The sequence below is a fragment of the Amorphotheca resinae genome (assembly GCF_003019875.1).
Source record: "Amorphotheca resinae ATCC 22711 unplaced genomic scaffold M430scaffold_4, whole genome shotgun sequence".
NCBI lineage: Eukaryota > Fungi > Ascomycota > Leotiomycetes > Helotiales > Amorphothecaceae > Amorphotheca > Amorphotheca resinae.
Genome location: NW_020194474.1, coordinates 327,674 through 355,114, shown reverse-complemented (window position 1 = coordinate 355,114; position 27,441 = coordinate 327,674). Strand labels below are relative to the sequence as shown.

Here is a 27,441-nt window from a genome sequence, read left to right as displayed (position 1 = left end):
GACACTCAGCTTACCTGGCTGAGAAACTATCATGAGACCTAGAGATTCCGCTTCTTGACGAGGACTACCATCGTTATTCGGTTGGTCAACTCCACTTCCCTGCCTCGGTCGTGCACGCTTGTGCTAGAGTGAAGCTGTCTCTGGACGGGCATATAGAACATCCTCTGGAAAGGTTGTCTTTCAAGCACTAGAACGGGGGCATTGTTAGGTTCACAAAAAGAAGCACACAAGAAGGCCAGCGTATCGAAATTGATCTTGATATCATGAACTTGTTCTTTTCCCCTAAACGCCGAGATGGTCTCCTGCGAGTCAGCACTGCCACGAATATTCCCTCTCCTCGGTACCATTCAGAACCCGCCTGAATCGATTCTTCGTTAATCGAACTATATTTCCTGCATCAGCACAATTTTCAAGGGGTGGTAGACCAAAGACAGAGTCACTTACAGGCGTCAAGAAGGACTCCGCCACAAATCTTGCTCGTGCATTCAGCTATCCAGCGGTCAATAATCGGCAGAATAAGACATTCCTGGGCACACTCACGAAGAGTTTCATTTCTGAAATTTCCTTATCCACCTCTTCCATGAATTGAATGATGAAATCCACCAGTTTGTGCTTCAACATCTCCTCGGTATGGAAGTTCGTCACCAGGAACGAGATATCGTACCCCTATTACAATCAATCAGTAATGCCCTCACTCTTGCCTTCCCTAGCATACCTTAACCGGCTTCCTCCGTAAAATAAAGAAAGCCTCTGCTCTCTGTGTCAAAAATCTTGTGAACTTGTGCACAAGGATATTCTCGATCTCGTCCGCTTGCTTGATCTTGATGCTGATCCGGACACTGTTTATGCTAGGCTCAATCAAGACCCGCTCGTTCTCATTCCGGGAAATAGTGAGAGGATTCAGCAGCACTTCGGGTGAGGTCTTCGCCTCAATTTCTGGGACATTGTGACGTTCCGAGGCCTGCGACGAGAAGTTCGAGAGGCTGAGTGCGGAGGTTAGGGTGGAGCGCACGCATTGGAGGTAGGGGCGCAATGATTGGGACTGTGAAGGTCAATCGATTGATTCTCCTCAATACTTCTTCAAAGGACTGTGAGATACGTACCATGGTGGTGAGTGAGGCTCGCGGCGCATAACCCTCCAGATGTTGCTGTCGGGGGAGTTGTGGTTGCTTGGTGGGGTCCAGGCATCCCGCGCTACGTAAGTTGACGCGCGCTAGCGAATAGCCGCCTTGATATGGAGTTGCGCCTTCTGCTCTCTGATACCTACATCTTCCTCAAAGCCGCTCATCACAGATCATCTACAAATTACAACGTCTGAAAGAGCCTCTTCTGCCTTTCAAACCTCCCGCCGTCACCATGGCTTCCATACCAGGTTCGTCTAAATACAGCCAGAAGACCCCTCAGACCGTTGCTAATCAGTACCCCAGTTATCGTCAAACATCAGGGCAAGAAGTACAATGTCGACCTTGACCCCACCTCCACCGGCGAGGTCTTCAAATTCCAGCTCTTCTCCCTGACTGGTGTTGAGCCAGACCGACAAAAGATTCTGGTGAAGGGTGGTCAGCTCAAAGATGACACCGACCTTTCCAAAATCGGCGCAAAGCCAGGACAAACATTCATGATGATGGGTACTCCATCGGGTGGCAACGAACTCAATAGACCAACGGAGGCGATAAAGTTCCTTGAAGACATGACCGAGGCAGAGGCTGCACAGCAGGTCGGAGCCATACCTGCTGGATTACAAAATCTAGGGAACACATGCTATCTCAACTCCACTCTACAGGCATTACGGGCGGTCCCAGAGCTTCAGGAACAGTTGTTTAAATATACAGCAGGACCATCATCAGGCATCGCATCACGCTCAGACCTCAGTATGTTTGGCCTTGGTGCCCTGGGGGGTTCTACAGATCTCACGGCCTCGTTGCGCGACCTATACAAGCAAATGTCCGAAACCCAAGAAGGATTCCCGCCCATCGCCTTTCTCAATGCTCTTCGGACTGCCTTCCCACAATTTGCCGAGAAGTCAAAATCAGGTCCCGGTTACGCACAGCAGGATGCAGAGGAGGCTTGGTCACAGATCGTAGCGCAACTGCGTCAGAAGTTAAAGCTGAAGGATACTGCTCCTGGTAGCTCTGAGGCTGCCGGCGATGTCTCATTCGTCGACAAATACATGGCTGGGCGATTTTCTTCAATAACTGAGTGTGATGAGCAGGAGGCCAAGGATCTGGGCGAGGAGCCGGTCAAGAGCGAGGATACGTTCTTGAAGTTGGATTGCCACATCAGTGCTACAATAAATCATTTGAGAGATGGAATAATTGCTGGGCTGGAGGAGAAGATTGAGAAGAGATCAGAACTGCTTGGCCGAAATGCTGTTTACACCAAGAAGTCAAAGATCTCGCGTCTTCCGAAATACCTGACCGTACATTTCGTCCGATTCTTCTGGAAGCGAGAGGCTCAGAAGAAAGCAAAGATTATGCGCAAGGTTACGTTCCCTCATGAGTTGGATGTTGTCGAGTTCTGCACAGATGAGCTCAGGGACATGTTGATCCCAGTCCGAGACAAGGTGCGGGAGGTCCGCAAGGATGAAGAAGATATTGATAGGGCTCGTAAACGTCAGAAGCGTATACATGATAAGGAAGTTGCGGACAAGGCAGCCGGCATCGTCGATTCTGTCTCTGAATCAAAGAAGGATGACAAGAAAGAAGAGAAGGGTGAAAAGTCCAGCGGCGGAGATGTCGAGATGGAAGACGTAGTGTACAAGACTGATGCTGAAATTGACGCCGAGAAGGCCGCTGCCATCTTGGAGGCGAAGAAGGAGCTGCATGCTCTGATTAACCCTGAGCTCGCAAAGGACGAGGGCGCCAATATGTCAGGTCTTTACGAACTTCGAGGCGTAGTCACACACCAGGGTGCTAGCGCAGACAGCGGTCATTATACTGCCTACGTCAAAAAGCAGGGTCCTCTTGATCCAAAGACTGGAAAGAGAGGTGAGGAGGATGGGAAGTGGTGGTGGTTTAATGATGACAAAGTTAGTGAAGTTGAGGCGGAGAAGATCAGTACGTTGTCTGGTGGTGGAGAATCACACTCCGCTCTGATTCTACTCTATCGGGCCATTCCCTTGCCAACTGCAGAGGGCTTGAGCGAGTAATGATCTTGTACGAGCGTGGTTGGGTGCATGGGCGGGCGTTACCAAGCATCGTGCGGTTTAGGCGGTGAAAAGTGTAGTCTTATGGTACACCAGATACAGCAGTAGAGATGAGCTCCAGCCCATGATGAAAAGGCATTGATTAAGTTGTCACTTCCGCCTTGTCACCATTCCCTTTTCCTAAGCTTGTTCGACTTGCCGTTTTCTGCGAGCTCATTCCTTGAACCACTGATGCTATTCAACATCACACTATTGGCATCCAACGCTGGCTTGGTCAAGCGATCGCTCAAAACTGTGTTGGCTCTGTTTTTAAGTACTTGGGTCAGAAAAGTCATGATGCCATCCATTTCTCATTTGCTCCCTTACCTAATATCACCTCCTATTCTCAGGTCTAACACTAGACTGCGCCGTCGGAAAATAGGGGACTAGGTAGCAGTCGGGAATTTCAACCATTCTGACGGATGGTCCCGTTTTAGCATTTTGACAACCAGGCTAAGGGTCTATAGTTCCATCCCTATTGTATCATCCGCGCTCAACTGAAGCGTTGGCTTTCATACTTGACGATTGGTTTGCGATACTTTCTGCGCTGCCACAATGTTAGTCCTGTTGAGAGAGAACCAAGTGGGATCGCCGGGGCGAGTTGCGATAAATCTGAAGTTTGGAACATTGCATCAACACACTTCGGCACAGCTCTTCAGAAAGGGAATACCTCGAGGGCTACTGATTGCTTTGTCGACACTATTCGAAGATGACGTCCCCATGGAATTTTATTTAAGGGCTCCAAATTCTCCCTCCTCCAGATGTTTCTTTGATCCTTACATCGACCGGTACACTGCACTCTCACAGTTCAGACCACAGCAAGATGCATACCTCCCTCTCCGTTGCCCTCCTTGGGCTCACTGGTTTGGCCTTGGCCACTCCAATTGAGAACCAGCCCAAGGATGGCAAGAAAGACGAAAAGTCAACCAATCGTTGGGTCACCTGTGCACTCACAGATCCTCTGTCCATGCATTCCCGTAAGTTATCTGTTGCACCCTCAGAGCAACTTATATACTAACTTGTCAGACACCCTGCCAATCATGGAGTGTAACAGCTACCACACTCCATTCGATGGGAAAGAAGAGACCGTCTGGAAGTTCTGCAACGGTATGTTCTATGGATCATGAAACGAGACTATCTGCTGACCCAAATCAGAGAACAGCCGCGGCTCTGTCTATATTGAGGATATCACTCCTTTCTCCGACAGGGAACGTGTAGAGCTTGGCCCCAAGGAATGCAAGTCCCTAGATGTCCCCAAGGGTACCAAGAAGTCCTTCCAAGTCTGCAACCGTAAGTTCTCGTTCTCGTCGAGTGTCAGACCCATGCTAAATATAGTCTCCAGGCGGTTGGGGTGCTCTCCGATTCCAGAGCATCAAGGTCCTCTCTTCTGTTGGCCGCAAGCACCGCCCCAAGCATGGCCCCAAGCATGAGGTGAAGCACGACCACAAGCCTGAGATCAAGCACGAGCACAAGCCCGAGATCAAGCATGAAGTCAAGCCCGAGATCAAGCACGACCCTAAGATTGAGGTTAAGCACGATCCTAAGCTTGAGGTTAAGCATGAGCATAAGCCCGAGATCAAGCACGAAGTCAAGCACGAGGTCAAGCCCGAAATCAAGCACGACCCTATCAAGCACGAGATCAAGCATGAGCACGAACCCAAGCACGAAGAGAAGCATGAGGAGAAGCACGAGCTCAAGCACGAGATCAAGCAAGGGATCGAGTTTGATCCTAAGCATGAGGAGAAGCACGAGCACAAGCATGAATTCGATGAATTCGAGTTTGATCCCAAGGTTGAGAAGCACGAGCACAAGCATGAGGAGAAGAAGCACGACCCCAAGGTCGACATCAAGCATGAGCACGATCCCAAGCACGAGCACAAGCACGAGCATGACCCCAAGCATGATCCCAAGCACGAGCACAAGCATGACCCCAACCAGCAGATCGATGTGAACGTTCACGTTATTACTGAGGATCCTAATCACAAGAAGGAGCACAAGGAGCACCACAAAAAAGTCGAACACAAGAAACCTGAACGTGAGGTCAAGCACGAAGTCAAGCATGAGGAGAAGTTTGAGAACTTCAAGCAGTTCATGGAGAAGCATGAGGGCAAGCACATGGAGAAGGTCGACGAGTACAAGCACAACTTCGAGAAGCAGGAGGGCATGCACAAGCACGGTGAACTCGGTGAGAAGTACAGTGAACACAAAGGGGAGCATTCTGGCAAGCATGACGGCAAGGATGACGGCGAGCACGGGATCGAGGGGGATCACAAAAAAGATCTCCACCACGAAGCAGGAAAGTTCGGTCACTTCAGACATGTCAAGGAGAAGCATGAGGGGAAGCATGACGAGAAGCATGACCAGAACCTCGATGAGAAGCACGAGTTCAAATTCGACATGAAGCACATCCCGGGCCACGACTTCAAACACGAGATCAAGCACGAGATCAAGCACGAAAAGGTCGAACCCAAGAAGGAGCCCAAGAAGGAGCACAAGCACGATCCCAAGGAGCACAAGCACGATCCCAAGAAGGAGCACAAGCATGATCCCAAGCACGAAGAGTTCGATCCCAGGCGCAACGAGAGGCATGACCGGAGGCCCGATGATAGATACGATGAGAGGCATGGTGAGAGGTATGACGAGCGGTACGATGAGAGGTACGACGAGAGACACGACGGCAGATCGCACAGAGACAAGAGGGATGACGAACACCTCAACCGTCTCGACAAGAAGTCTGCCTTCACCATCCGTGAGATCGAGAAAGGCTTCCACGAAAAACATGGACCCCGGAAACACGAGATCAAGTTCCGCGAAGGTCACCTCGAATCCATCTCCGGTCGAGGCCTCGCCGAGATTCTCACTGCCCACGGTGGCCACCGCGATGGTCACCGCGAGGGCCACCATGAGGGCCATGGCCTGGGCCATCACCTGGGCCACCACCACCACCTAGGCCACCACGGCGGGGAACGCGAAGAGTTCTACAAAGACTACAAGAAGCATGGCCACAAGAAACACAAGCATGACCACAAGAAGCACAAGCATGACCACAAGAAGCACAAGCACCATCACAAAGACAAGTACGAGGACGAGAAAGAGTTTGAGCACGGACACCACCATGGGCACCACCATCTCCACCACGGACTTATCGGCAGACAGATCTCAGACTTTACCTTCGGAGAGGGCTTCGGTGAGAGCAGCTTCGGAGAGAGCAGCATCTTCGGAGAGCACGGCTTCGGAGAGCGAGAGCGTGAGCGTGAGCGTGGGCATGGTCACCATGAGCATGGCCATCACGAGCGTGGCCGCGAGCGCAAAGATCCAGGACATCACGAGCATGAGCATAAGCACGAGCATAAAAAGGTCGAAGAACACAAGGGCCATGAGCATAAGGGTCATGAGCACAAGGATCCTGGCCACGAGCATGGCCACAAGCATGGTCACCATGGGGGTGAGCGTGAGCGTGAGCGTGAAGGACATGGGCATCATGTTATACCAGTTGGAGGAGCTGTAATCACCGGTGGAGGACGCGAGCGTGGTGGTGATCCTGGCCATGGCCACGAGCATGGTCATAAGCACGAGCATAAGAAGGTCGAAGAACATAAGGGCCACAAGCATAAGGGTCATGAGCACAAGGATCCCGGACACCACGAGCATGGCCATGAGCTAGGTCACCATGGGCATGGGCGCGAGCGCGAGCGTGAGCGTGAAGGACATGGGCATCATGTCATACCAGTTGGAGGAGCTGTAATCACCGGTGGAGGACGCGAGCGTGGTGGTGATCCTGGGCATGGCCACGGGCACGGCCACCACCATGGGCATGAGCGTGAGCGCGAGCCCGAGCACAAGCATAAAAAGCTCGGGGTCAAGCTTCCAGAACACAAGCACGAGCATAAGAAGGTTGAAGAACATAAGGGCCATGAGCATGGTCACCATGTGCATGGGCATGGGCGTGAGCGTGAGCGTGAGCGTGAAGGACACGGACATCATCTTATACCGACTCGAGGAGTAGTCGGAGGTGGAGGATATGAGCGTGGTGATCCTGGCCGTGGCCACGAGCATGGCCATGGCATCCATGAGCATGGTCACCGAGAACGTGAGCGTGAGCGTGAGGGACACCATGGCCATGGTATCCATGAGCATGGTCGCCGTGAGCGTGAGCGTGAGCGTGAGCGTGGCCATGGTATCCATGAGCATGGTCACCATGGGCGTGAGCGTGAGCGTGAGCGTGAGCGTGAGGGACACCTTGGCCACGGTATCATACCAGGTGGAGGAGCGCCAATAATTGGAGGATTTGGAGGACTTGAGCGTGATGATCCTGGCCGTGGCCGTGAGCATGGCCATGGTATCCATGAGCATGGTCGCCGTGAGCGAGAGCGTGAGCGTGGCCACGGTATCCATGAGCATGGTCGCCGCGAGCGAGAGCGTGAGCGTGGCCATGGTATCCATGAGCATGGTCACCATGGGCGTGAGCGAGAGCGTGAGCGAGAGCGTGAGGGACACCATGGGCTTGGTCTCCATGAGTATGGTCTCCTCGGACGTCGTCAGCTTGAGCATGGCCATGAGCACGGTCTCCATGGACATGGGCGTGAGCGTGAGCGCGAGCGTGAGGGACATCATGGTATCCATGAGCATGGTCTCCACGGGCATGGGCGTGAGCGTGAGCGTGAGCGTGAGGGACACCATAAGCTCCATGATCTCCATGGGCATGGGCGTGAGCGTGAGCGTGAGCGTGAAGGACACCATGGTATCCATGAGCATGGTCTCCACGGGCATGGGCGTGAGCGAGAGCGTGAGCGTGAGGGACATCATGGTATCCATGAGCATGGTCTCCACGGGCATGGGCGAGAGCGTGAGCGCGAGCGTGAGGGACACCATGGGCATGGCATCCATGAGCATGGTCACCTCGAGCGTCGTCAGCGTGGCTATGAGCATGGCCATGGTCTCTTCGAGCATCATGGGCATGAGCGTGAGCGTGAGCGTGAAGAACACGGGCATGGCCATGGCATCCTTGATGGTCACCACCATGGACATGGGCGCGAGCGCGAGCGTGAGCGTGAAGGACATGGCCATGGCCATGGTATCATACCAGGTGGAGGAGTAATCCCAGGTTTTGGAGGAAGAGATGGCCTTGATCCTGGCCACGGGCATGGCCACGAGCATGGCCACCATGAGCATGGTCACCACGGACATGGTCACCACCGCGAGCCTAAGCCTGAGCCTGAGCATCATAAGATCATAGAGATCAAGCTTCCAGCACATGAGCACCACAAATTGCACGAGCATAAGGATAAGGATCCAGGGCATGAGCACGGTCATGAGCATGGCCATATCCATGGTATCCTTGGGCATGGTCATGGGCATGAGCGTGAGCGTGAGCATGAACGCGAGGGGCATCATGGGCATGGCATCCATGGACATGGTCACCACCATGGGCATGAGCGTGAGCGTGAGCCTGAACGCGAAGGACATGGGCATCATGTCATACCAATTGGAGGAACGCCAATAATCGTCGGGGGAGGAAGAGGAAGAGACGGGGGAGGAGATCCTCACCATCACCACCACCACCACCATCAGGAAGAGCACAAAGATGAGGGTCATCACAAGAAACACAAGAAGTTCCGGGGCCACAAATCCAAGGGCCATAAGGGCAGGGATCATCAGAGGGAGTTTGGTGATCCACACCACCACCACCACCTTTTCGGCAACCGCTTCAACGCCAAGGACGTTGACTTTGGGTGCCATGGCAAGCACGATAAGAAGGATAAGAAGGATCATAAATGCAAGGGCCGTCACCACAGGGACCGCGATCATTTCGAGGAACGCGAACACCACCACTTCGGCCATCACGGTCTCCACGGAGGCCATGGAGGTTTTGGAGGCTTTGGCCGTGGCTTCTGAGGAGTCCAAGCCCCCCCCCCCCCCGATCGATCTCATCCATGTGAGACGGAAAATTTCTCGACACATCAGGTGTGGTTGCGTTTGTACGAGCAATAGCTCTAGATAGATGCGCTTAATACTTTTTTCGAGCTTCTAAGCTCTGTCTTTGTTTTTGAACATAGTAGTACTCTTAATAAATAAATACTTCTGTCCTTACCAATGTATATTCCATCTCGAGATTTTCCCTTGGTGATTCAAATTCAAAACAGTCTTTTACATCTTGAGTCCTTCTTGAGACCTACCTAGTTACTCATCTGAGAATACGATCAGGACTTGGTCTCAATAGCCTTCTCTCATTCTTTACTAACACAGTCTTTTCCTCTCCTGTTGCTCAGCTCATATCACTCCCTGCACTTTCTATATCACACATCTCGTTCTCAAACTCAACTCGACTCAACTCAACTCAACGCATCCCTCCATTCCTCCCTCCGCCTATTTCTCACCCTCTCTCAACAGACTCCCCCCCCCCCCCCAAAACAACGAATCTTACAATTTAGTCTCACTATGATATAACATACCATCAATAGGTACCTAGTCTTTAAACCCCATCCATGACCTAGAAGAAAAAGTTTGATGACTGTAAGTCTTCTCAAAACTTCAGGTTCTAAATTAGAACGCCTCGAGCTAACTCGCTCCGTTCCCATAGGTAAGGTAGGTTAACCAGACGATGAGTTTTTGCGCATTCCTAGACCGGTGGGTTGATTCATGGCTAAGGTACTTATTATTAAGTGCCCTAAATTCAGGGTTATTTTTATATTATTCTATTCTTATCTTTTTTCGTGAGGCTTGGATAGATAAGTGTTGAGATGTATGACGATCAGACGAGGAGAAGGAGGAGGAGCTTCGGGAAGTGTGGTCTGGTACCTAATTTACTGGCTTGGTGTATTATCTATGGATTCTACCTATCAGTCAGTCAGATCAGTGCCAGTGGTCTATTCTTATGGATGGATTCCGCTATTAATTTTGAAATTCCCGTCTGGAGATCTGGGGCCGAGTTTTATCTATCTTCACTCAGCTCAAGCGGCCGGGTCTGGATTCTGATGCAGTCATGTGTGGTTGGGGAGGTGAGAAAAAACACCAAGTGACTGGGGACTCGCGAGCTTTGTGCGTCACTAATTATGGGATTTTACTGTGATGAACCTAGTAAGTAACTTACTGTCTGTCTGGCAGAAGAAGATGGGGGTTGAGTCTTTTGCTTTCTTGTTTTATATGCGTTTGTATGGAAATTCGAAGATTTCTTGTATAGATGTTGGCCCGCGAGTAATGCTTTCTATAACATGAGGGACCGACTGATAAATGAGAAGCCTTGGGAATTTTTGTGTTTTCCGTTTGCTTTGGTTTTCTTGGTGCTTTTATAAGGTGGTGACAAAGTGCTCTACTTACTCCCCAACACAAAGCTTTGCGAGAATCAGGCTGCGACCCTGATAGATGGGTGAAATGACAAGGCTTTGTTGAGCTGAGTCCTCGTGCACTCATCTCAAATCTCTCAAAGTTTAGAGTTCTTTCAAATTTCTATACCTTTTGTTCCTGATAAAGATAAAGTATTTAAATATTCATTGTGCGTAAAAGAAAAAAAATGAAAGACAAGAACAATGGAATAGTGAGGCTTGTCGAAATTCCTTATATACATACTACTTCATCCTCTCAAAGAGCTTTCAAGTTTCAAGGTCTATTTATTGTTCAGAACAAAGAAAAGAAAGACAAGTATCGATTGAGCCCAAGGAATGGAAAGGCCGTTGTCTAGATTTCATATAAGTATGTTCAGTCTTTCCCTTCAATTCCAGATTCCAAATCCCAAACACAATTCATCATAACTACTCACAACCCATCCCAACACATCCCAACTTATCATAAACCATTCTATTCTATTCACAAAAACATTTCCCCCATATCAAATCCCGAGGGAAAAAAGCACGCGCAAACAGCAAAAATGTCAAGTTTCTCAAACAGAACCATAAGTTCCACAAACTCCTTCTATTCCAGACCCCAAACTTTAGATTATACAGCTGATAATATGCAAACAGAGATTCCAAACCCCCCAGCAAGCGACAAGTCCGAAATGTACCGTCGGGATTCAAGAGATCGCGATCACGATCGATATCGATATCAAAGATCCAGCGCGCCATCTCCCGATGAGCAATTTTTCCGCTCCAGGAATCCAGCAAGAGATTCATCACGATTCTCTCCAAACAGAGGAGGATGGTTAAGCAATCCTTCTCCTTCCGGATCCTTCTCCTCTTCACGTACAGTACTAAGATATTCAGCAGGTAATCCCGATCCCGGTCCCAAGCCATCCACCCGCTCCGCATCCTACTCCTCATCTACGGTGTCCCGCTCACCATCGTCATCGTCTTCAAGTATGTACGAAAATTCAACAAGAAAGTATGATAATTCCACAGTTGTCCGCGTTTATGACGATCGATTTCATGAGCTGCATGATGATCGATTTCGCCGCTCGGTTTCCCCGCCAGAGAGATTTTGCAGCGCCGGGAGAGAGCTTAGGGATCGTGCGGATGAGGATTTGAATAGGTAGGTCTCAACGGTCCCGATGCTCGCCGCTAACGCTGTATTTGAGCGAGACTGGCTCAGGTAGGGAAAGTTCTTATGGGGATGGTGGGTTTGCTCGCTGGTAAGTGCTGAAATGCCAATTCTTTTTCTTTTTCCTTAAGTTCTGTCTTTTCTTTTATGTCGAGTTTCAGTTTACTGGGTAAGTAGGGTTTTTGTTTTAGTTTGGAGCTGGAGAAGACATGGAATGAAATAAGGAGATGATGTTTTATTTGGACTACTATGCTTTTCTTCTTTGTGATTAGTATTAGGGAAATGATGATATATCTTGGGAAGTCCTTCTTTGTCTTTACAATATTTGAGGGGCTACAAAATAAGCGAGCCCCTTTTCTCTTCAACGTAGAGATCATCAAGTGCTAGCCATATCATTCTTCATACCGGTATTGAGTTTGCTTTCTGTGTATTGCAATTCGGAACTACATTATGACTTGATCTGAGCCTTCATATTCTATTTCCTGAATATGTAGAGTGTATCTCACAAGCAAACTGTTCAAATATCTTCATGAATCCATCTTCAGGTGCCTCCATACACCATCCCTATAAACCCCAAGCCCTTCACACACTCCACACCGCCTATCCCTCCCTATATAAACTCTTTCAAGACCTCCACAATAACCGCATGATCCTCATGCTGCTTCAACCCACTAACCACCACCACGGCCACCACACCCTCCACACCCTTCACACGAATTGGGATGCCGCCACCATGAATCGCATACTCGCCCGCGCTCGGGCCCAGCCCATACTTCTCCGCGAAGGCCTTCTCGTCCCCCGCGAACTTGCAATGCAGGTACCAAGTGCTGACGCCCCAGCGCAGCACGGTCTTGCGCTTGCGCGCCACCCACACGTCGTTGTCGGGCATGACGCCCGAATGCGTCGCGGTGTGGAACAGCGTCTGGTTCGCATTCGCCAGCGAGATGTTGATCACGACGGGCGTCGGGATGGGGAGGAGTCGCTCGCGCAGGGCGCTGCCAAGGCGCCAGGCGTCGGCGGCGGTGAATTGCGGGAGGATTAGGGACGCCTCGATCTGGGAGATGGTCTCGAGCTGCGGGGTGCGGAATGCGGGGTTAGCTGCTTGTTGTTGTGGAGAGATGGATTTAGATTCAGATGTGCATCGGACGTACGTCTTTTGGAGGCGGCTGGATGGGCCTTGCTGTGCTTTCTGCCATGGTGCTCTGCGGTGGTCCCCTTTGGTCTTTCGTGGGGTGCTTGCGGGGTATTGCTCGGAATCCAGATATCTTTCCAAAGCAACCCGTTTGATTGCGCGTCTGCCGTTACTCAGTATGTCCCCTAGATACTCTCTTCCAAAGATTTTGCCGAGGCTTCAGTCTTCTGCGCGTCTCCCAGGGTCCTCTGTTTCCCTGAGAGAATCCAGATCACGATTGGTGCTCACGTAGGATTCGGATCTTTGGGATGCTAGATTCAAAGACCAACAAGCTGGACTGCAGCTCAAGGTATATCGAGAGCTGGTTTGTTCTTACATAATAATACGGGCTAATCGGCCCTAATATTGCACCTCTGTTCTCATCGCATTATTACTGGGCTGTGGGCACAGGTCGAAGGAGTCGATGTTCGCTGAATATTCAACAGCCACCGTCTCCACTGAACCATAGGGGAAGGACATATCATCGTACATCGTAATTCCACTCCCAATTTCGGTGTGAGCAATGGCATATCGTCCAATTTTGCTATGGTCATGGTTGAAGGGTAATAAATGGCAGGTTCGGAAGCTTTATGTAGCACCCTCTTAGGCCGGTCTGTGGTGCTTATACGGTTGATCCGGTATCAACAGAAATCGCTCTCTTGGGGAATCGCTCTCTTAGGGATTGGCGGGTTGGTCTTTTCGTGTAGGTTGACTTTTGTGTCTCAACATTCGAACAGTGATACCATTGGGTTTAATGTCAACTAGAATTAACATTAACGCTTCACTAGAAGCGGACTTTTACGATTGTTTGAGAGTAGAAGTTTACTGCTGGGTTTGTTCACATCACCATGTTCAAAATGTGTCAATGAAGTACTGCCATTCTCCGACGCAAAGAAAGCAAAGCTATCTAACCCATTCCATCCCAGCCAGATTGTCATACGCTCATGTAAAACTAATCGGTAACATGGTTGGATCGTTTATTTCTTTGCACCAGCCTTGACAGCGGCCTTGGTGACCTTGCCAGCCTTGTCAGACTTCTCAACGCTCTTGATAACACCGACAGCGACTGCAAAGTAGTTAGTAAATCAATGAACCTGGAAGAAGTGTTGGGAGGGGTAAATACCAGTTTGTCTCATGTCACGAACGGCGAAACGTCCAAGAGGAGGGTAGTCAGTGAAGGCCTCAACACACATAGGCTTGGATGGAACCATCTTCACGATGGCAGCATCACCAGACTTGATGAACTTAGGGGAAGCCTCAATGGACTTTCCGGTACGACGATCAATCTTTTCCAAGATCTCAGAGAACTTGCAAGCAATGTGGGCAGTGTGGCAGTCAAGAACTGGAGCGTAACCAGCACCAACTTGACCGGGGTGGTTGAGGACAATGACCTGGGCGTTGAAGGAGTCGGCACCCTTGGGAGGGTCGTTCTTGGAGTCACCAGCAACGTTACCACGACGGATTTCCTTGACGGAGACGTTCTTGACGTTGAAACCAACGTTGTCACCTGGGACACCCTCGGCAAGTTGCTCGTGGTGCATCTCAACGGACTTGACTTCAGTGGTGACACCAGCGGGGGCGAAGGTGACGACCATACCGGCCTTGATGATACCGGTCTCGACACGACCGACGGGCACCGTGCCAATACCACCGATCTTGTAGACATCCTGGAGAGGAAGACGGAGGGGCTTGTCGGTAGGACGGGTGGGGGGGTCGATGGCGTCAATGGCCTCGAGAAGGGTCTTACCAGTGGACTTGCCAGCCTTGGTCTCCTTCTCCCATCCCTTGTACCATGGGCAGTTGGTAGAGACATCAATCATGTTGTCACCGTTGAATCCGGAGATGGGAACGAAGGCAACAGTCTTGGGGTTGTATCCGACCTTCTTGATGAAGTTGGAGGTCTCCTTGATGATTTCCTGGTAACGGGCCTCAGACCACTTGGTGGTGTCCATCTTGTTGATGGCGACGATGAGTTGCTTGACACCAAGGGTGTAGGCGAGGAGGGCGTGCTCACGGGTCTGGCCATCCTTGGAGATACCAGCCTCGAACTCACCAGTACCAGCGGCAATGATGAGAATAGCGCAGTCAGCCTGGGAGGTACCAGTGATCATGTTCTTGATGAAATCACGGTGACCAGGGGCATCTGAAGAAGGTCAGAACGAGCGGCACGGCAGATCGAGTCAGCAAACTTACCAATGACGGTGACGTAGTACTTGGGGGTCTCGAACTTCCAGAGAGCGATATCGATGGTGATACCACGCTCACGCTCGGCCTTGAGCTTGTCAAGAACCCACGCGTACTTGAAGGAACCCTTACCGAGTTCGGCGGCTTCCTATAGATCGAGTCAGTCGCTGGCCGCATTGCAAAGTGAGAATTAACAAAAAATTCAAGATCGATGCTGTCGTCGTTCTTGTTTGTTGACCCTTTGTCCCTTGTTGATGTGGTGCCCTAAATATCGGGCAGAAATGTGGTGTGAAGCGAGTCGTTGCCCCACCGAGGGGCAATTTTCGCGATAAGGACAAAATCGGTGAGGAGTCACACGGCGGGAGATGTCAAAGAGATGTGTCTGGTCCTTACCTTCTCGAACTTCTCGATGGTACGCTTGTCAATACCACCGCACTTGTAGATCAAGTGACCTGTGTAATATCTCAGAAGGCTGTTCGGTATCTGCGGCGGGGTTCGGTTTGAGCTTACCAGTGGTGGTGGACTTGCCGGAATCGACGTGGCCGATAACGACCACGTTGATGTGCATCTTTTCCTTACTGTAGAGCAGAGAGCCGTCAGCACAGAGTCGATGAGCAGATGAAGCCCCATCGTGATGATGGAGCTGCGGTGGTGCCGGATGGCAGGAGATGCGGTCTGACTTACCCCATCTTGACGGTATTGAAGGATTAACGGTTGGGAAATGGTTTTTTGTCTCTTTTGAAAAAAGGTAAATCTGGAAAAGACGATGTCAGTCAGGAAGCCCTTGATGCAAGACTGGATGGAGGTTGAACGCACTGCACAGAGTGATTGCTCGAATCAAGGTATGCGCAGACAAGTTTTAAAAGAAAGAAGAGGAGAAGATTTTCTGTGAGGTCTGGCATTCATAACGATCGGGCAGCGCCTTAGCGCCGTAGCGTGGCGCAGATTTTTTGGCCAAACGAGCCAATCAGCGGCGGCTAGGGCTCCCTCAGGATTTAACCCCGCTACGAGATGAATGGGCTGGGAGGGGCATGTGGGTGCCAGAGATTTGAAGAACTTTCACGCCCGACCAAGCAGAATTTTACACGCTCTAATGCATGTAGCGTCCCAGACCCGTCGCGTTGGCCTTGGTTACGAGGTCTGTCGGGCAGATATCAGTTGATTTGTGAGGGGCCCAGCAGCGCAGAGTCTGACTTAGAGGCTGTCAGAGCCCCACTATCCGGGACTCATTGAGGCTAGACGGCGCTCGTTGCCCGGTTGAATCATACGGTGTACCAGTTTGCTACGCCGAGATTTTCAATGATGCTGGTCACCAAGTGTTCAGTAATTCTCTTAGGCGCCGTAAAACCAAGAGGCGGGGTGGCATTGGAGGGGTTGGAGGGGTCAGCGTTGGAGGGGTGATGCGGCCAGGCGCCCCACCAAAGCCGTCCGCTCGTGGTTTTTTCAAAAATAATGAACATAAGAAATCTCGACAAGATAAGGGCTACAATAATAATGTGGCAAGTCCAATCAACTACAATCAACTACAGTATAGTCCTGCGCAAGATAAGATACCTTACTATAGGGAGTTCTGGTTGTGGTGTTGACGGCTTCTAAGACTCGAGGGGGAAACACAAATTTCCACCCTTGGAAGCTCATTCAATGAGTGATGGACCATGGTGGTACATCACTAGCGAGCGGAGCGGAAGACAGTAATAGCGACATCTCTATCATAAACCGGTATAAAATTCGGAAGGTTACAAAGCATTCAGGATACATTCCCAAACTCCCCTATCTACCCACCTTCAACCGTCAAACGCCTTGTTCAATATCATCGCCTCACGAGTTCCAGCTCGGATTATGAAGCAATGACCTCCAGATCTGGCTCCGGACGAAATATATCCAGCTGCTCAGAAGCGTTCTTGATCTCTCTCCCATAATGGAACATCTCTCGGTGTGCCTCCTATTCATGTACCATTAATTCTCCATTTCACCTGTAAAGAACAAAACCCAAATCCGAAGAAAACACTTACAAGATTGCGAGCGTAGCATGCCTGTGAGCAGAAATAGCTAACATAACCTTCGTCCATGCAATCGGGACAGAGTCCACCGGCTCCTGTCTCTCCTTCTGGGCCTGCTTCTGGGTGGTAAATGCAATGGTTCTCCATAATACAGGAGTGCTCGTTCCGGTCGTGCTCATCCTTTCTCCATGTTAGCTTCATCACCACAAATCAAAAGAGAGCGGCTTACAAAATCCTCTTCAGCATGCTCCTCACAACAATAAAAGAACCTCCGTCTCTTCTCATTCCTTGCTGCCAACCAATCACAAACCGCACACTGGAGCGCTCCTCCCTCAATACTTAAATCAACCTCCTTCCCACACTTCTCCAAGGCACACCTCTCCATTTTCGGTACAAAAACGTACTCCCTATCCTGCATCCTCTGGTCTTTCTCCGCTTTCTTTGCCTTATGTTTCAAATGCGCACTCTGCGCCATCTGCAACTCCCCCAGTCTATGCTTTAGTTTCAGAATCTCTTCCTTCTGTGATGAGATTACCTCCTTCTTCCAGGCGTCAAGCACTTCATCATGAGGAATACCGGCCTTGAATTGGCGAGCATACTTGGCTTTTATGTTCTTTTGCTGAGGCGTATCGGTTTGGGAGGGCGTACAATAGTATTTGACGTATATAGGGATGCGTTCTTCGTATGTTTTCGTCTTCTGTAATTCAGCGATGGCTTCAGCTGCTTCACGGGTAGTGGAGGACAGGATAGAGTCGAGATGCATTTCAAGGATTTGTTTGAGATCCTGTCCGAGGTCGAATTGGGACAATGCCAAATTCTTCTTCTCAACGACCGTTTCGGAATCACCACGTTTAACTTTGCAGAGATCGTTCTTGAGGTGCTCTCGAAGCTCTTGTTGATATCGTGCATGGATATCTTCAAGAGTACAGGTCCCAAGCTCATTGAACATTCGTTCAACTTCTTCTCTATAAGCCAAGAGGTGGTAATCCCAACGACCGGGTTCATCTCCTAGATAGTAGCGGTAGTAGGCTTCCGTGATTTGCCTCTCCTTCTTGACACATCGTTCGCAGTTTTGATCCCCGGTGTGGTTACCTGCGCGAGGTGTAGAGTCAGACTCTTCAATACTTTGGAGAGCTGAGTTGAGCTCTTCTTCGCTCTGACGGAGCAGGTCGGCCTGCTGCATCCGTCGGTCAAGAGAAAGGGGATATAGACGACGAGGGCGGACGGGATTTTGGGTGGACCTCAGCTGGTATTCGATTCCCCTGTTGTCATGTTAGCAAATATGAATACACGGATGACTTGAGCGACTTGAAAATTCCGGGCTCCTTGAGCCTCTCAACATCATTGGGCATCAATATTCTCTTCCAACAATGCGTTACAGGCTTGTCCTCCTTATTTATAGTCACGTGTGCATCACGTGAATAGAAAAAGAACGAGCAGACTCACTCCATGGCTCCCCGATGTAGAAAAAGAACTTTCTTCTGCAATAATCGGTCCTTATCTGAAGATTAATGCATTTCCTCCCGAATATCGTAATGGGAAAACGGCAGCAAGCATAGGTTGGAGTTGAAGAAATCAAATTGGGGATGAGGTTCAAGTAACACCTATTTCCCTAGCGCATATCGCTTCAACATTTCGCCGCGCCGAAGCAGACCTCCTCCCAAAGCCGCGCGCTGTTCATGCTCGGCTTTCGTCCCTGTTCAGCAATCTCACAATAATTCAATATGGTACGTCTGACCCTTTCATCTGTTTCATTCTAAGTCAGGGTGTTCTCCGTAGAGTGCAGAGCAGACACAGAGACGCAGGCATGCGCCGTGTTTAGCCCGTCTACTCGAACACCAACTCAAGAGCTCCTTGCTGCGCATCCTCAGCTCTCTCCCTTTAGCTCAAGCTGACACGTATATACAGGCCGATAAACTCCGCGCCCAACAACAGCTTGAGCAGCTGCAAGCCCGTTATGTAGGAACTGGCCATGCAGACACGACGAAATTCGAATGGACTTCCAACATCCACCGCGATTCCTACGCTTCCTACATTGGACACCCGCCGATGTTGAGCTATATGGCTATCGGTATGGGGGAGTGCAGGGAGAAGGTTCGGAGTATGATGATTGAGGTATGTCATTGCTTAAGCGGACCAGTGGTTGGAAGGGAGTCTTAGTGAGTAGGTGCTAATGGAATATGCAGAAAATGATACAACCTGTTGGGAGACCGCCGGAGGCCCAAGACTGAGATATTTGGTTGGGAGGTGTGTTGCCATTTGGCCCATGGAACGAAATAATGCTACAGAGTCGCGGAACGTCCATAATGGGATAGCAATCATATGGCTTTGGGCCGATGATACTAGCGAACCAGCCAGGAAAGCCCACGGGTTGCTTTGTAGCTTGACACGCGCAAAGGCCATGTTTGATTTTGAGCATCTAAACTGGCAACATGAACTGGCTTGACTGCGGTACCAGGAGTAAATCGCAAATGCCATACCGTATATGGGTGGCGGGTTTACCCCATACCCTTCAAGCGCCCTGGCCAGTTGCAGTTGTGTCGCGAGACATTTGATACTTTCCAGCAACCTTTGGGTCCAGGCATTTGGTATGCTTGTTTCCCGTGGAAATAGCTAGCAGTAATAAAACGACCTGTCTCAGTCGCCGATCATCGTAACCTACCAGGTTGTCGTCTCTGTGTACTCGACCCATCATTTGCCTCCCGTGTTTCATCTGCCTCTTCTTGTTCATCATCCCCGAGATCCTCCACATTGATCATCCCCAGACTCCGCTTCAATCTCTGTTGGAGGTCCTCAGGTGCGCTCTCACCATAAACTTCATTAACTAAACCATGTACTCCCGCGTTACCAATTTCAATTTTTCCTCGGGGTCCCACTACCCAGTCGATAGTTTCCTCATCACCCGATTTGTCCATAACCTTCGTAATGTAGCCTTGGTTTGCCATCTTCTTCAACACATTCTCCGTCTTATCCATAGGCATGTTCCTGTTCGCGTTCAGTCGTCCTAGATATCGGTCAAGTTTCGAGTCTGGGATTGATTTTCCTGGGCTCAGGGATATGATTGATACAATCATTGTGCACAGCGCGGTATAAGCTGCTTCTTCTGCGGAGCTCCCAATGATAGAAGGAGGTATTATTTCAGGAATTCGGTACTTGGTAGGGAGGATCGTAGTCAGGATATAGGATGCGGAAGACTTCGAGCTTCCTTTTGTCTTTTGCGCAGCTGATACATGTTAACACATGTCAATGATCTCACTAGCAAAAGCCTACCTCTCTTATCCCTCATAGTGACCTTCTCTTTCAAAGGCAATTCGACCATCTCCATACCAAACTTAGTTCTGAGCTGCGTCTGTGCTTGCTCGAAGACCCGTTTGAAAGGGACTCGTTGTTTCGCAAGAACTAAATCTATCAGTAATGCAGGCCTTGGAATTCGTGCAAGTATTGACCTTTTTCTGATATTCCACTTCTCTTGATAGGCAATCTTTGGTATTCACAGGCCAATGCATATCGAACCAGCTTCTTCACGACTTGGTCCTGGCTCTCCCCTCCGTCCACATCCATATCACCAACCTGCTCCTCATCGTCCTCTTCGCTATCTTCTGATACCGGTGCACGACGTCGCCGTTGCGCGCTCTGTGTCATCTCTGCGTCCGATTCCTCAGACTCCTCTGCGGCCTAGAACTTATCAGCGCCGAAGCAGGGGCACGAGGATTTTCGAGAACTCACAGGATGGCGTTTCCGAGCGGAAGGCATCTTGATTCAAGTCGCAAATGCAGACACTAGGCGGTATCCCGTAATCGGTAATATCTTTCGTAATGTTTGATTCAGAATTAGGAGCTGCTATTTCGTGGATGTCGTCGACAGAGTTGGGAGACGCGCCCGCGCCGTCATTCACGCGTTGTCAAGGTCGGCGAAGAGTGAACCGAGCGCCGACGATAGACCTCGAAAAAATTCGGCCTCACATACGGAGGAAATATAACAGTGAGAACACCAAGATCAGCTCCAGCAGTCAGTCGCATTCATGATTGCTCGACCCCACATATGTTTGAGATGTCAGTTACGTCTGGCAGGGCGAAGGCCCTCGAAAGTCCAGCTTGCCTTTCAGTCCACCACGGCCAATCCTGAGAATGGACCCCGACAATCACCAGGAGGAAATTCAGAAGGGCGGCCCACCTACAACTCGACCCTTCTCCAGCCAAAAAAGGTCACCGGCCGCCCTCTGCTCTCCCAACACCCTCTTGGGAAACTCTACGGATATACTGGTAATAGACAGCGTGAGAATCGAGAACGCTTGGATGTTGATGCTCTGGGAGAACCTGCGGAAGTCATCGTCTTAAGAGATTCAAAATACACTACTTACGATTATGCGAAAGAGTACCAAGTAGTTGAGCCGGTGGAATCAATTGATATACTGGCAGCATTGGATAATGAAAGAGGTTTGGTGGGACAAAAGGAGGTGGAGGAGAATATCAATCAGTTCAGGCCCAAAAAGGGGGAGGAGCCGCAAGACTGGGATGGCTTCAACAAACTTGTACAAGATATGCAAGCGGGCTTCACTGTATCACAACTGGCACGCTACATCCAATCTTTCAACGAGGCGAATGGTGGAGAGAAATCAAGCCCCAGCGTCGGATTCTTGATCCCTCGAATATCACCATGGATGCCCGAATCTTCCAAGTCTACAACATACCTGGATGGTGATTCTACTGGAGGCTATTCTGTAGCATCATATACCAATAAGCAACGGTTGGTCCTCAGATTAATCCGGGAGTGTTGGAAGCTGGCGCTGCCGGAGGTGGAAGAAGGTATAGGAGAGGTTGAGCTTGAACTGAAGCCAGGGGATTATGATCTTCTGCTAAGTAAGTCGGCCTAGATCATTGCTCTTATAAATGCTAATGCTTCAAATAGAGGGCAGCAGGCCTGTCTTAGGATCAATCGCTGCGGAATATATTGACGGGGAGAACGAAAGAATTGATGGATTCCGGTCAAAGCGTACAATCCGTATCACAACTACCCGAGCCAAGAGCGAACTGATTGTGAAGGAGATTGAGGAGGCATTGAAGAACATCCGACGTAAATATGTCGATCTGACTGATTTAAAGCCAGCTGGCTATAATTGGCGCCAATTCACAAAATGGGTTGATATCCATTTTGATGATTCAACCATCAAAGAGCTTGGTCATATCACCAACACTGATATCCAGGTGTTAAGCAAGAAGAGGGTATGTATATCGAGCCATTAAACTGCATCCCCATTCTAAGCTAATGAGGATAGCTTCTCATCTCATGCATCGACCGGAATCCGGAAGCGGCAACTGGAAACAGGATTGATACGGCAATACGTCTCCTTGTGACCTCAAGAGACTTCTCAAACAGAGTATCAAGTTGGTTGGGTTACAGAGAAACTCCAGGAATGTCGGATGGAGCTTTTGTTGAATATACCGCAACTGATGGGCTTATATGGCGTGACCGTCTTCGTCAGTGGACGAGATGGACCACACCTATTGCAAAGAAGGTTGAACAGGATGAACCTGCGGAATCGACACGGTCTTTGGAGACAACTTCCGAAGATAAAGAAGACAAAGCTCTGAACCACAAACCCAAACCCGTCACCCAAAAGCAACAGGAGCCAACCGAGATAGAAACAGATGACTCCCAACACAAACCAAAAGGCTACGCTTATTGGCAGGATACCTATCACACGGAGTCTTCTGCTCTTCTAGGAAGCATTATCCACAGCCATTTAGATCCCTCCAAACCCTTTGCCAAGGCTCTCCAATCCATGGGCGAAACCTCAGATGTACGACGAGCATTCTCAACCGCCGTCCCCAATCTCTCAACAATTCTCGGCTCCAAGCCCACACGAGCCATCCGTCGCAAGCCTCTCGAATCACTCATCATGCGCTTCCAACCAAACCCCTTCTTCATCCCCAAGGAATCCACCACACCAATCGGCATAGCAGCGTTGTCCGCCTTTCCCCCCATCGAGATGCGCTTCGCAACCAATCAGGAGACCAAAGAATTAGAGCTCAAAGACATCCAAGCTGTTGTCTCCCTTGAGAATTCCGATATCATGCTCCCAGACTCCGCAGTCGACCTTCGATTCCAGCAACGCTCTCTTTCCCGCTTCCGAGTACTCCACAACCGATATCCTCCCGGAATCACCGAATTCCTACACAATTCAACCCTGAATCTCAGCCAAGGAAAGTTAGAAACCCCTCCCAAACTCACGATCCCCATCGCGCGTCATCTCTGTCAAGAACCGGGCCTCGAACTCCTGGGCAAGGAAGAAGCTGAAGGCGATCTGCACGATGTCGAATACCTCTTCGCCGGCCTCGAGATCCGCAAGACCATGGTCCTAGAGTTCGAAGGCTGGCGGCTCCTCTACACCTCCATCGAAGCCGGTAAAGCCGGCGGTCGCCGCGGCGAGCTCCGCCTACGCCCCATCCGCACGAAACGATTCGGACAGGACGATACGGAAGCTGCTTTTATAGACACAGCGTACCGGCTCGCCGACGCGCTGGCAACAGGCGAAGTAGAAAGCAACGTCGTGCGAAAAGTCCCGAGTCTGGTACCGATCGCGCGCATGGTAGGCTCGACGGTGGATCGGAAAGCGAGTCGGAAGACGAAAGCCCCGCGGTACTTCTCGAAGAGGGTCGATGTCAGGGATCCATCTAGGGAGGTGCAGGATGGGAAGATGATGGAGGAGGATGATGAGGAACTTGCTGTCCTAGAGGAGGAAGAAGAGGATCATGCTATGGATGAAGATAAAGAAGAAGCTTCTTCTTCTTGAGTAAGTACGCACTGCATACTCGATTGAATAATTGGGCATGTACTGTATAAATAAAATGCATTTTTCAGGAGTAGCATAGGATAGGAGGGGGCATACCTAGATCAGGAGTCAGGATTCAAAATCTATCTGTATTATACTTGTATATTATATGTTACAAGAAACCACTGGCCTTATCACGTGGGGTTAGCAGTCACGGGACTAGGATGCTCCGGAGGCCCTAGTCTAACCTAATCGGGGTTAGCAACCCGCCAAAAAGTTAGTTGTTTACTATTACTATACAGGCACTCTATATGATTACTTTACTTAGTCAATTTAATTTATTAGTTCCTACGATACGACGATAGATCGAATATCCCGTATAACATAGTAGTAATACTATTTGATCTCCTCTATTACTAAATTCGGATTCGATCTATCTATCGATCATAAGATTTGTCGCGGTAAGGCCTGTTTTTAATTATAGCGCGCTAGTCAAAGATCAAACTAGAGCTCTAGACTAGATTATAGAGTCAAGAGAAGGAGATAATAGCTGTATCTATAGAACCCTTAGACTAATCACGATGTCTAACTTATTAACTGTACTTACGAGTAGTAAGAGGCTATAAGGTAAGAGTAACTACTATACTTAGAAGTTAGATGTGTTTAACATATTAGAAGCTAATAGACTTAATAGATACATATCTAAGAACTACCTTATACTAAAAGCTGTTAAATATAGTAATACTAAGGCTATAAAAGAGGAGCAAGACTAATATAACAAATAGAGAGCTAGTAACGTAGTAACGTGCTAGGTTATTAAGGAGAACATCTCGTTAGTTCTTATACTTAATCTTATAGCGAAAGTAGACTTAGTAGAGGCTATATAGACTAAGCTAGCTAATTACTATAAGGGTAAAAGGTTTACTTAATAGTACTAAGCAGTAGATAAGTTCTAGCTACTTAGGTATAAGGATTATAATAATGTAGAGAAGTTTATTAACGCTTTTATAACTTAACTTAAACGAGCTACTTAACTAGATATAGCGCCTAAGAGCGACTACTTGTACGCTATTATCTTTATTAATCGACTTACAAAAGCCTTCCCTTAATAGGCTAAGAGACACTAATCTCTTTAAAACCTATAAAAGAGCGGCAAAAAGAGTACCTTATTACTTAACACGTTAATTATAGAGATTAGAGACAAAGCTTAGGTAAAGGATAGTAGATTAGTACTATTATTAGTATTACTATATAGTAGTAAGCTAGATAACAAGGATAAAGGAAAGAGTAAGAGTAAGGATAAGGATAAGAAGAAGCTTAAGAGAAAGTAGTACTACTACTATAGTAAGCTTTATGTTATAAAGGATAAAGACGACTATTAGACTACGTTCTTAGAAAAGCGTCTAAAAAGAAAGGACTAAAAGGAGTCTTTATAAGGCGCTATATTACTTTATATAGTAGGTAATTAGTAGCCGTAGATTAATAGCGCGCTAGGCCTAAGGGCGTTAAAGGTAGTACTTAGGTTAGCTACTTAAAAGGAGTTCTAGAAGAGGAATTAGTGCCCTAATATAAGGGTAACTTACTATATATACAACGATAAGTCGATCTACTATAGTTTTAAGGTAACTAAGTAGTTATAGCCTGTTCTAACAGGCACTAGGTTAATCTAACTAGAGAGTTATAGCGATATTATTCTAAAGGCTAAGGTAGAGGGCGATTAGTATTACGAACTACGGCTAGAGAGAGTTTTATTTATTCTAACCTTTCTTATTAACCTCTTATTAAGAGTTAAGCTCTTACGCTATAGCAGATCTATTACTAAAAGAGCCCTTCTAGACAAAGAAGGAGAGACGCTTATACTTTATAAGGTCGACGATATAAGGGTGTATCTATAGTTAGACGTGCCTAGCTATTATATTATAGTACTATTAGCTACTCTTTAATAAGGCAAGCTAGGTATTAAACTATAGTACAAGAGATTAGGGTACTTAGGCTTTAATAACGTCTAAAAAACTATAGAGATTACTACTAGTATATAGATTATAGACAAACCTATAGATACAGATCTTAGTGTTATAGTTTTATGTAAGCCTTATAAGTTATCTAAGCTACTACGCTTAGTTAGACGCTCTATTAAATACCGGCCTACTATTATACTCTAAGAGGTAAGTATAGACGTAGTAAAGGTTACCTTAATTAGATTCTATAGTAAGCGCTATACTACTATTATAACAGATATAGCTACGCGTACTAGATAAGGATATCCTTATAAGAAGAAAGAGGAGGCTTATAATAAGATCCTCGGCTTTATTAATATAATAGAGCGTTAGTTTGCCCCCTTTAAGATCCTTATATTAATAGTTAACAGTAGTAACGAATATAGTAGTATTACGTTAACTAGCGTCTATAAGGTAAAGGAGATTTAAGTTAAAGAGACTATACTATATACCCTTAAGTAACTAGGCGTGTCTAAGATCGTAAACAAGATTATAGCTAGATAGCTACGATCTACTATAATTAACTAGAACGTCCTTAAAGAGCTATAGCTAGAGTTACTAAAAGGGATAATTTATGTTGTTAATAGAATAGCTACGTTAGCTATTAAGGGCAAAACCCTATATTAAGCCTTTATAGATTAGCTATACTTAAATCAAGACAACAAGCTGTCTGTAGCCTACCTATAAGTACTTGGCTATAAGGTATATATTTATATCCTAGATTAGAGATAGGTTAAGTTAGGAAAGTTCGATAAGTACGCTAAAAAAGGGATCTTTCTTAGTTTTAAAGGCTACTAAATATACTGTTATTACGTACCCTTAAGAGCTTATAAGATCGTTAGATTATTAAACGTAAGATTTAACAAAAGAGGTTTTGTATTAAAAGTATTAGATAATAAGATATAGTTACTACTAACTAAACCGTGCCTACTAACTAATCTACTTATAGATTTAACAAACGCTAAAGGCAAAGATAAAGCTAAAGATTAGAAGCTAGCTAAAGATTAAGATCTAGCTAAAGTAGCTAAAATAGCTAAGAAACCGCCCCTTACTACTACTAATGTTAATCTACTAGCTAATACTAACTCTACTATAGAACAGATCTAAGATTAGTCGACTACTGCCTTACCTGATTTAGTAGCTATTAAGCGCGGCCGAGGGCGCCTAAAAGGTTTAAAGAACAAGCTAAAGGTAACTCTAGCTCTAGCTTAAGCTCTAGCTTAAGCTTAAGACTCTATACGTTCTATTAACCTTAAAACTGCCTAAATAACTTAATCCTAATTACGTTATATAACTAAGGAGGATACAAGGGATAATACTAAACAGAGGGTATAGTAATTAGCTTATTCCGCTATAGCTATAGCGTTCTACGCTACTTACTAGACTGTAGTTAAAGACGATCTAGAAAACGTCCTAATTACATACAAGAAGGCAGTTAGTGTCAGGTGTATTTCTATAGAGTAAAAGAGGTAAGAGTCGATAGACAGTCGTAGTATATTCGAAGGTATATCGCTACTTTAACTATAGACTAATCTCTAAACCCTCTTTCTTTCCCCTCTCCTGCCCTCTATTCTTATGCTCCTTAATGCCTACTATTACCTTAGTTATAGTACGTAGTTACCCTATACTTGATTTCTAAGCTATTATAGTCTTATATATTA

The 27,441-nt window shown here is 48.0% G+C and overlaps 11 protein-coding genes across 11 annotated transcripts; 4 read left to right on the top strand and 7 right to left on the bottom strand.

The window, feature by feature from the left end:
- Positions 1–233: 233 nt before the first annotated feature.
- M430DRAFT_136693 (hypothetical protein) lies at positions 234–1,149 on the bottom strand. Its single transcript, XM_024862475.1, has 5 exons — positions 1,104–1,149; positions 716–1,042; positions 541–666; positions 445–489; positions 234–383 (listed from the first exon to the last, which is right to left on the bottom strand). Exons 1-5 carry the CDS (start codon positions 1,104–1,106, stop codon positions 375–377), a joined length of 510 nt encoding a protein of 169 aa, XP_024722104.1. The 5' UTR covers positions 1,107–1,149; the 3' UTR covers positions 234–374.
- A 126-nt stretch (positions 1,150–1,275) lies between these two features.
- Positions 1,276–3,269, top strand: M430DRAFT_65185 (hypothetical protein). Its single transcript, XM_024869154.1, has 2 exons — positions 1,276–1,372; positions 1,428–3,269. The coding sequence occupies exons 1-2, from the start codon at positions 1,357–1,359 to the stop codon at positions 3,146–3,148; spliced, it is 1,737 nt and encodes a 578-aa protein (XP_024722103.1). The 5' UTR covers positions 1,276–1,356; the 3' UTR covers positions 3,149–3,269.
- Positions 3,270–6,091: 2,822 nt separating this feature from the next.
- Positions 6,092–6,349, bottom strand: M430DRAFT_33999 (hypothetical protein). Its single transcript, XM_024866468.1, has one exon. It carries the CDS (start codon positions 6,311–6,313, stop codon positions 6,131–6,133), a length of 183 nt encoding a protein of 60 aa, XP_024722102.1. The 5' UTR covers positions 6,314–6,349; the 3' UTR covers positions 6,092–6,130.
- Positions 6,350–6,844: 495 nt separating this feature from the next.
- Positions 6,845–9,046, bottom strand: M430DRAFT_40752 (hypothetical protein; the record flags this gene model as incomplete). The annotated part of the gene is made up of 1 exon (XM_024867427.1): positions 6,845–9,046. One exon carries the CDS (start codon positions 9,044–9,046, stop codon positions 6,845–6,847), a length of 2,202 nt encoding a protein of 733 aa, XP_024722101.1.
- A 2,002-nt stretch (positions 9,047–11,048) lies between these two features.
- Positions 11,049–11,651, top strand: M430DRAFT_274231 (hypothetical protein; the record flags this gene model as incomplete). The annotated part of the gene is made up of 2 exons (XM_024865607.1): positions 11,049–11,475; positions 11,518–11,651. 2 exons carry the CDS (start codon positions 11,049–11,051, stop codon positions 11,649–11,651), a joined length of 561 nt encoding a protein of 186 aa, XP_024722100.1.
- Positions 11,652–12,266: 615 nt separating this feature from the next.
- M430DRAFT_26483 (hypothetical protein) lies at positions 12,267–13,381 on the bottom strand (the record flags this gene model as incomplete). The annotated part of the gene is made up of 3 exons (XM_024865403.1): positions 12,267–12,754; positions 12,808–12,951; positions 13,318–13,381. 3 exons carry the CDS (start codon positions 13,379–13,381, stop codon positions 12,267–12,269), a joined length of 696 nt encoding a protein of 231 aa, XP_024722099.1.
- Positions 13,382–13,804: 423 nt separating this feature from the next.
- Positions 13,805–15,700, bottom strand: M430DRAFT_26482 (hypothetical protein; the record flags this gene model as incomplete). The annotated part of the gene is made up of 6 exons (XM_024865402.1): positions 13,805–13,893; positions 13,951–14,970; positions 15,021–15,159; positions 15,405–15,463; positions 15,522–15,589; positions 15,696–15,700. 6 exons carry the CDS (start codon positions 15,698–15,700, stop codon positions 13,805–13,807), a joined length of 1,380 nt encoding a protein of 459 aa, XP_024722098.1.
- Positions 15,701–16,694: 994 nt separating this feature from the next.
- On the bottom strand, positions 16,695–18,566 carry M430DRAFT_40749 (hypothetical protein). The gene is made up of 4 exons (XM_024867426.1): positions 18,458–18,566; positions 17,241–18,273; positions 17,024–17,191; positions 16,695–16,953 (listed from the first exon to the last, which is right to left on the bottom strand). Exons 1-4 carry the CDS (start codon positions 18,460–18,462, stop codon positions 16,849–16,851), a joined length of 1,311 nt encoding a protein of 436 aa, XP_024722097.1. The 5' UTR covers positions 18,463–18,566; the 3' UTR covers positions 16,695–16,848.
- Positions 18,567–18,692: 126 nt separating this feature from the next.
- On the top strand, positions 18,693–19,301 carry M430DRAFT_136680 (hypothetical protein). Its single transcript, XM_024862474.1, has 3 exons — positions 18,693–18,738; positions 18,920–19,126; positions 19,198–19,301. The coding sequence occupies exons 1-3, from the start codon at positions 18,736–18,738 to the stop codon at positions 19,240–19,242; spliced, it is 255 nt and encodes an 84-aa protein (XP_024722096.1). The 5' UTR covers positions 18,693–18,735; the 3' UTR covers positions 19,243–19,301.
- Positions 19,302–19,659: 358 nt separating this feature from the next.
- On the bottom strand, positions 19,660–20,671 carry M430DRAFT_99285 (hypothetical protein; the record flags this gene model as incomplete). The annotated part of the gene is made up of 3 exons (XM_024870172.1): positions 19,660–20,234; positions 20,282–20,410; positions 20,458–20,671. Coding segments are annotated over 3 exons (918 nt in total), but the record flags the coding sequence as incomplete, so codon positions are not given.
- A 361-nt stretch (positions 20,672–21,032) lies between these two features.
- Positions 21,033–23,804, top strand: M430DRAFT_17513 (hypothetical protein; the record flags this gene model as incomplete). The annotated part of the gene is made up of 3 exons (XM_024863690.1): positions 21,033–21,870; positions 21,920–22,233; positions 22,287–23,804. The coding sequence occupies 3 exons, from the start codon at positions 21,033–21,035 to the stop codon at positions 23,802–23,804; spliced, it is 2,670 nt and encodes an 889-aa protein (XP_024722094.1).
- Between the last annotated feature and the right edge of the window lie 3,637 nt (positions 23,805–27,441).

Coding starts and splice junctions, on each gene's coding strand:
- M430DRAFT_136693 (XM_024862475.1), bottom strand. Junction 667..715: donor TACGGAGGAAGCCGGTTAAG/GTATGCTAGGGA, acceptor TGATTGTAATAG/GGGTACGATATCTCGTTCCT. Junction 490..540: donor TTTCAGAAATGAAACTCTTC/GTGAGTGTGCCC, acceptor ACCGCTGGATAG/CTGAATGCACGAGCAAGATT.
- M430DRAFT_33999 (XM_024866468.1), bottom strand. CDS start 6,313: ATGGTGGTGCCCATGGTGGTGTCCGTGCTCAAACTCTTTCTCGTCCTC.
- M430DRAFT_40749 (XM_024867426.1), bottom strand. Junction 17,192..17,240: donor AGCATGCTGAAGAGGATTTT/GTAAGCCGCTCT, acceptor ACATGGAGAAAG/GATGAGCACGACCGGAACGA. Junction 16,954..17,023: donor CATGCTACGCTCGCAATCTT/GTAAGTGTTTTC, acceptor GTACATGAATAG/GAGGCACACCGAGAGATGTT.
- M430DRAFT_136680 (XM_024862474.1), top strand. Junction 19,127..19,197: donor TTCGGAGTATGATGATTGAG/GTATGTCATTGC, acceptor TGGAATATGCAG/AAAATGATACAACCTGTTGG.